Here is a 7,553-nt window from a genome sequence, read left to right on the forward strand (position 1 = left end):
TGGTGTTTTTAACTGCATGCATGCATCGATCGGACTAGCCGCGGCGGTCGCCCTGGGCCTGAAGCACGGCGACGGCAGACCACATTCAGGGCGCCGCTCTGGCGGTGTCTTCCCGTGTGACCGGCGCCATCAGGCATCAGCCATGTAGGACAGCGTCTCTGGTGAGCAAACTCCACGACTCTAAGAGCAGCTTCACATAAACTCCATATCCAGTGAGTGAATATTTTCGAGAAATCTTACAGATTTCCTACGAAATCGAAGCTATTCGAAAGGGCCGCCAAGACTCAAGAATAATTGCACTAATAAAACTGATAAATTGTAAAGGATACAGTGACCATATTTTTCCAAGTGGCACGAGAGCAATTAGACGAAAAAAGATGGCAACGGCCAAGAGTGATTGACAATCTTGTTAACTTAAGACCTCACGAACGACATGACGGGCGAGAGTACAAGAAGGGTCAAGACTGAAACCTAACCTACTCACCCATAGTGGACCATGTGATCTTGGCCACTAATTCTAACTTCCCTCTCATAACAATTGCTCCTTTGCTGCTTCTGTACTTCCGAGCAGTGAAAGAAAGCTCCTGAGTATGCACAGCCTGCTTTACTTCTCTGTTATGCTTGTGCCCAAGACATTCACGTGCAGGATTATCTGCAACATAAACATCAACTGGACAACTGCTAGCTTCAGCTCACCACCCAACTCCAAGGCAACCACAGATGATGCCACAGCCACCCATGTAGATGTACAATCGTTTGATGTAACAAGAGAAGAAGCGGGCTTAGCATATAGCAAAATCCCGTTAGGATGTCCACTTGTAAACGTAGTCACCGCCTTCAGACTATAACCTTTTGCAGCCCATTTGATCTTAACATCAATGGTTGCCTCCACAGCAATACTGAGAGTTTTTTATTTATATATTTTCTAACATTAATATTTAAGCCTGAAAGAACAGTGTTTTGTCAAAAACACTGTTCGCAGTAATATTTTATTTTGACGAAACACTGTTCACGCTGTGCCACGTTACCCCAGAGAGCGGTAAGAGCCCTAACCGTCATACGAGAAAACGGTAGATGTTTATTTTTATAATTATTTCTATTAAAAATATATTTATTTAAATATTAATGTTAGAAAATATACTAATTAAAAAAACTCGCAATACCGATATGCATGAACTGCATGTGTACTGGGCCAAATGGCCCATAGATTCGAGGCTTCACTTCACCATTATGATAGGGATTCGAAGTTGCATACCGAAAACACACAACAATGTTTTCACAGTCTTCACAATTGCTGTCATTGTCGTTGTTCTTAACTTCGATACTGTATTCAACTAATACCGGAGCCGATGAAGAGATCACTCGAACCGGACTAATCAAAGGCTGATAAGGTGAATCCTGTTTCCATACAAACAAATATTGAATCAACAAGAGTTCCGTGAAAAAGAAGCTGGTTAACCAATGAATTCTGACTGTAAGTGCCTAACATTATGCAAGTAAGCCCTGTCGCAAGGTTTCTTGCTGATAAAACTTAGTTTCACAAGGACTTACCCTCAATTCGAATATCTTGTTTCTAGACGTCAAATTTCTCGTTTCTAGATGCTTATGTAAGCAGGAACTTTGTTTCATAACATAATCATTTTAGCATAGTTTGATTCAATCAAAAGCAACAATAGCTTGCGTACCTTCTTGACAATTGAGTCTGCTTAATTCATCTACTGAGCGGCAAATGCCTATGCAATTCTATTCACGTATCCCTCTCTTTGTACTGTTGTGGTATTCCTACTGATCATGTCGTAGGCTACACTTAGGGTATATTTGGATGTTGAATTATTTACCGACTACAGTATCTGTAAACTACGGTTTCTGAAATATCATCTGTGAAATGCTACAGTATACGAATACCACAGTTTTTCATAGTATCAGTGAAACTACAACATGTTTTGGCAGTTGCAGTATTTTGTTTGGAGAAGTAGGCTAATCAATATATATTGCACTTTTTTTTTATATATCAAAGACATATGCATGCATATCATAATACTCAATCATGTTACATGTTAGCTTACACGAATATTGTTAAATTATAGATATGCTAGAACTGTATGCACCTATATATATTGCAGCAAAAAAGTTTCATATCGGCTTAAGTGCATAGGGTCCTCCAATAAAAAATAATAACAATGAACCATGAACGGTACCAAAAAATGCAATAAAAAAGTATGTACAAAAGAAAATGATACCGTATAATCTAGGTATGCGTGTCTGCGTAGAATGATGCATGCATGTATGCATATTAGGGGAATGTCACACAAAAGCGTTGTACGTGAAAGAGGGAGCAGTGAAGCTCGGTTTTAAAATAAAGTGGGTGTGATTGGATTTTTAAAAACTCCAAAAATACCATGGTATTTGATATAGTATGGTTTACAAAACATCAGCTTTTTTTATCCAAACACCTAAAAGTTTTCATTACTATGGTATTTTTCAGAAACCGTGGTATTTTCCTAAAACTCCGAAAATACTTTGCATCCAAACAGTGCCTTAAGCTCAGAGCGCCAATTGCGTGCCACTTTTCTTGACAGTGATCTTATTTAACGTGGCAACATGAATCTATTCTTGTGTCATGCATTCAGTTTTGTAGGTCATGTAGATAGCTGGTTGGGAGATCAGGGTTAGATTAGTGGTAGTGGTAGTTATAGGGCTCCCATCAGACAAGGTGCAGTTAGTGCGGTGCGTGAGCCATAGGGAAACCACAAAAGGGAGAGAAAAAAAAGATACAATAACAGTTATAGGTCTCAGAGAGTTCTACATAATATAAACTAGGTTTCCAAATGTAGTTTCAGAATTGTATGGACAGGTCAGCTTGCTATTGTTACTAAGAAATAAGCAGGACAATTAGGCATAAGGTAAACTGAACAAAAAATGGCGGTGATTTCTTTTTGGGGCTTAACAATTTACATAATAATTTTGTAATTAATTTAGTTGACGGTGATTTCTTTTTCCTAACCTTATAACTTCATGAATCGCAAAAAACAAACAGATTACTTGACTACACCAAAAGCGTCAGGGTGACAGACCAAAATAAATTCCGACCTGCCGGATTCGAACCAGCGACCTAAGGATTCATCTGCACAGACTACAGTCCTCCGCTCTACCAACTGAGCTAAGGTCGGTTTCTTGTTTTGCTTTCAAAAATAATTTTTATTACAGGAAATTTGCTTATGCCTCTGCCAAAGGAAATCATTCGCTGTGATTTGAACAGAACTTGCTGCCAAGATTGATGAGTCACCTGAAAATATTACTGCGATACTGCATGTACAAACCCTGCGAAATGCTGCATAGAGTTGAAGGGTTCCTGACTTCGTGGGCAACTGGAGCAGCGACATTCTGGGCCATTCTAGAATCAAGCGAGCTGACATTCTGGCCCGACGCGACTCTTACGGCCCATACGGCGTACGCGTTTTCCCGCTTCGCCCGGCCTCGTTTGTCTCCTCTACTTGTGATTCTGATTCCGGAGTTCCTACACGATTCGTGATTCTTTTTGACTTTGCAAGTGGTTTTACTGTCCACCTCGGGGGCGTAAAAGAGATAGAGAAGAATGTAAAAGAAGAAAAAAGAGAGAGGAGGATCGGCTCCCTTGCAAGAGGTGAATCCACTTAGGAGGCTCCCACCCCCTCTTTAATTTTTTTGCATGTAAAAGAAAGAAGAAAAATGAAGAAGGGAGAGCTACTCCTATTTTATACCTCATGATCCGTCTGCTGCCTCAATTCCTCTGCATCAGAAGGTATCTCGCGATTTGATGGCACATGACTTTAGGGAACATGCTTGCGGATTTACCAGTTCTCTCCATGGCCCAGAAACCACTATTTTTCTGGTCAGGTCTCATTGTTTATGTTGTCTGCATCCAGTTTGAGTTTCCCTTGGTACTGGCTTAAAAAAAATCCCTATGAACACATGCGATCTGCACGCACAAGTGCAGAGTAGCACATGACTTCCTCTCATACGCGTTCACGCATTTTTATTCATGTTCCACTTCCAATATGCAGGGACATTTTTCGGTGAACCGTACAAATTGTTGGCAAAATCACAGCATACGAACAAGATTCGAGTGAAATTAATATGTTTTTCATCGAACAAATGAAAGAATCCACCAACACTCTCCACAGTGTGGAGCAGTTACGCTCTACGAAATCTATCCCAAGGTGGCGCACGACGACGTGTCCGGGTCCACGAGCGCGGGGACCAGGTACTTCCTCCCGTGGGCCCCATTCGCATTGTAGCTGGCCCCGCTGGCCTGGTCCACCAGCAGCGACCCCGCGTAGCCGGGATACGCGCCCTTGCCGTACACGCCGGCGCACGCCGTGGCGGCCTCCAGCGGCGCGTCCGCGGAGCCCTCCTGGAAGAAGCCGTTGCCGAACGGGTTGGTGACCGTGCCGACGATCATGGACGCCAGGGAGATCACCATGCCGTCGACCCCGACGTCGCCGTTGGGTGGCGTGAGCGGCGGCGCCTGCGGGCCGTACACAGGCTGGTGGAACGGCCACGCGCACTGGCCGGGGCACTGCGACGCCGGGTTGCCGACCCACACGTACGCGAATCGGCCAGAGCGGGACCGCGGGGACGCGCCGTGCGTGCCGCATCGGCTCATGCAGAAGCCATCCACAGCGACATCGTCGGCCGTGAGCACCACGTTGATGGCATGGCTCGGCGCGCCGCGGGCGGCGAGCCTGAGGAGGTCCCTCTCCTTGAGCCGCTTGCCGAGGGAGTAAGACTGGTCAAGGACGTGGGAGCCCAGGTGAAGGGCCGGGAACCGCGCCTTGGAGTTGGCGTAGTATTTCCGCGCCGTCTTGAACCAGGTGGCGACGGACGGCTGCGGCTGCATCTGCGGCGCCGCCAGGGCCGCGGACAGCGACGAGACGAAGTCGGTGATCACTGCGCGCTGCGGCGCGGAGAAGTTGCCGTACCAGATGAAGTTGACGGCGATGCGGCCCGACAGGAGCGCGCCCTTGTGGTACTTCATGGTGATGGCCGGCTCCTGCACGAGCGCTGTGAGCCTCCTCGCCGCGAGGCAGGTCTGGAACATCAACGCGAACGCCAGCAGCGTCACTGCTAAAGATGCACTGGAAGAAGCCATTGGCTCCAAAAGTTCTACTGGTTCTTGGTCGAGTGATTTCAGCTGGTTCTTGCAATCTTGCTTGCGGATTTTGCGGTGGGAGTAGGCGCGGGATTTATAGACGGCACGAGGAGGCAATGGAGTGTGTAGCGTCTTGAGCGAGACAGTAGAGTGGAGGGCTGGCACTGCGCGTGACGTATGAGGGGAGTGCGCTTTCTGGGGCAAAGTAAAGAGGCGTCCTTGGCCGGGCTGCCCGAAACGGTCACTGGCAGCTGGCTTCGCGTGCCCCCTGCTCGATCACAGCTGTCGTGGAGTGAGCACTTCCCTGTTTTGCCCCGGCAGCTGCTCCCTCGGAGACTGCAGCCCGTGATGTTGCAGGCAGGGTCAAGTTGGGGATTGCGGTGGGAACGGGCAAAGTGGGGACTGCTGCGGGAGTGGGCAAAAGCGGGTTGGCTTCTCGAGGCGCTTGAAATTTTACGAACGTTGGGAGTGGTGGTGGGCCCATCATCCTGGACCTCTCAGTTTCGAACGTTGGAGTCACTGGATGATGGTCCCGGTTCCCAGCATCAAGGGCTGTAAACAGCGCAGGCGCAGCAGTACCCGGGTGGTTGGTGCGCACTGCCCAGTACGCTACTGCTCCTACGATCCACTCACAACCTCGCCGGTGGCATCAGGGTTCGGCCATTCCTCAATCCTCATCCGCGTAGCCTGGCCGGTGCTGGGTGAGTGACCATGACGAATGGGGGTGGCGAAAGGAAGTAAGAAATTGGACACGGAGATGACATGGAAAATGAGCGTCGTGGGTAGTCCATCGATCATGCGAATACGTGATCCCATAATCACACGGGAAGATGCGCCACAGGAATCCGTCGATCCCAAATCTCCATGTGCATGCTAAACAAGGTGATTCGATCTCCCAGCTCTAAGCGGGCACCAACTGCATCATCTACGTACCGTACATAACTGATCTTGGATGCATGCATGCAAAAGGCTGTGAGCTGACAGACGGTCATTGTGGGGTTAGCTGAACCCACTAGCTCGCAGATTTGCCATTTGAGGGAAACGCATTCGCGTGATCGGATCGGATCGGATTTACGACGAGGCCCGCCTCCGTACGGCGGTTGGCAAAAAAGAGCGACGGTATGGGGTCGGCATGTCACCGTTGGTATGAGCACGTCGTCGCCACCCAGCGCTTTCCTGCTCCCCGGCGTGGGCTCGACTAGAGATCCGCGTACGGCTCGGCCTGCCGCCACGGCCAGCTGGTGGTGAAGCGGCTAGGCGCGTCGCGTCGCGTCGCGCTGCGGCCAAGGCCCCACGCCACGGCTTCATCACCACGCGCTCGTAAACGCCATCGTTCATTGCTCGAGCGCCCACCACTAGCGTATAGCGACTAGCTAGCGGCCGCAGACGGCCAGCTAGCCGTCCGGCCGGCGACCTTATCCGGAAGGCCGAGCTGGTGGCCGCGGACCGTTGGATCGTGATGATCAAGAGGCCGGGCACAGGGAAAATGCAGCATTCTTAAATGGCGAGGTAGCTCGCGCCATTTATGACGTTTTATGTCTGCATGAATGTTTTTTTAACCTTTGACATATATAACCTTGATTTATAGATATAAAATATTGATCATATAGTTTAGTACTAAATTATTACCTATTTTTAACGAAGAATTTCACAGCTACCACCTATAAAGTTTTGCACAACATGTTTATATCTTCCCTCTCACTTTCTTGTTGCATCGATCTTCAGAATTTCAACCAGTAAATACTCTTAAAAAGTCTACATAAAAGAAGTTATTGTTAAAAAAGAACAGCCATCCAAAGAAAGTGCGTGCATGAATGTGAAGCTATCATACCAGCACTGACCCTCTCGTCTTTGGCGTGTTTGGTTCTGCTTCGACTTGGCCTCTTCCGTGAAGCCCAGTTAGGTCGTCATCTTCGAAGCCGAAAACGGAATGCAAATACAGTTGCCAATTGGTGCTTCGAAAGCTTTGTGTAGTTCGTTGCACAGAAATTACGTGTTCCGGCGCGAGTAATTGTACGGTGGTTGTTAGTTTATCGGTTAAAAAACGCATATGCCGTGTTAACTGTATATGCTCCGGGAAGAGGACAAAGTTAGCATGCTTGGTACCAACCGTATAAATGTCACTATGCTAGAACAGTATATTAGTAGCGGTTATCATACTTGCCACTTTTACTATGATATTAATAATAAAATATTAATGACAAGTTTTGATCCGTCACTGATAACAATCACCATTATGGATTATAATTAAAATCCGTTACTAAAATACGTCTTTTATGACTTGAGCGGGCCTGTTGCCCGTCACTGTGATCGTCCTTAGTGGCGGGTGTATGTATTACTCGTCACTTATCAATCCTCAGTGACATAAAGCTTTTCAACTCATCTCTAAGACTCGATTATTAGTGACAGGTGTTAACCATAA

General features: G+C 47.3%; 1 protein-coding gene and 1 non-coding gene across 2 annotated transcripts; both read right to left on the bottom strand.

The window, feature by feature from the left end:
* Positions 1-3,084: 3,084 nt before the first annotated feature.
* Positions 3,085-3,170, bottom strand: TRNAY-GUA (transfer RNA tyrosine (anticodon GUA)). The gene is given in 2 exon segments: positions 3,085-3,120; positions 3,134-3,170. It is a non-coding gene; the product is annotated as a tRNA-Tyr (tRNA).
* An 819-nt stretch (positions 3,171-3,989) lies between these two features.
* LOC133921192 (protein PHOSPHATE-INDUCED 1 homolog) lies at positions 3,990-5,294 on the bottom strand. The gene has a single exon (XM_062365975.1). The coding sequence runs from the start codon at positions 5,129-5,131 to the stop codon at positions 4,190-4,192; it is 942 nt and encodes a 313-aa protein (XP_062221959.1). The 5' UTR covers positions 5,132-5,294; the 3' UTR covers positions 3,990-4,189.
* Positions 5,295-7,553: the final 2,259 nt, after the last annotated feature.

The sequence above is a fragment of the Phragmites australis genome, chromosome 6 (assembly GCF_958298935.1).
Source record: "Phragmites australis chromosome 6, lpPhrAust1.1, whole genome shotgun sequence".
Lineage (NCBI taxonomy): Eukaryota > Viridiplantae > Streptophyta > Magnoliopsida > Poales > Poaceae > Phragmites > Phragmites australis.

Excerpts from the sequence above, each read along its gene's own strand:
- LOC133921192 (XM_062365975.1), bottom strand. The coding sequence starts at position 5,131 with ATGGCTTCTTCCAGTGCATCTTTAGCAGTGACGCTGCTGGCGTTCGCG.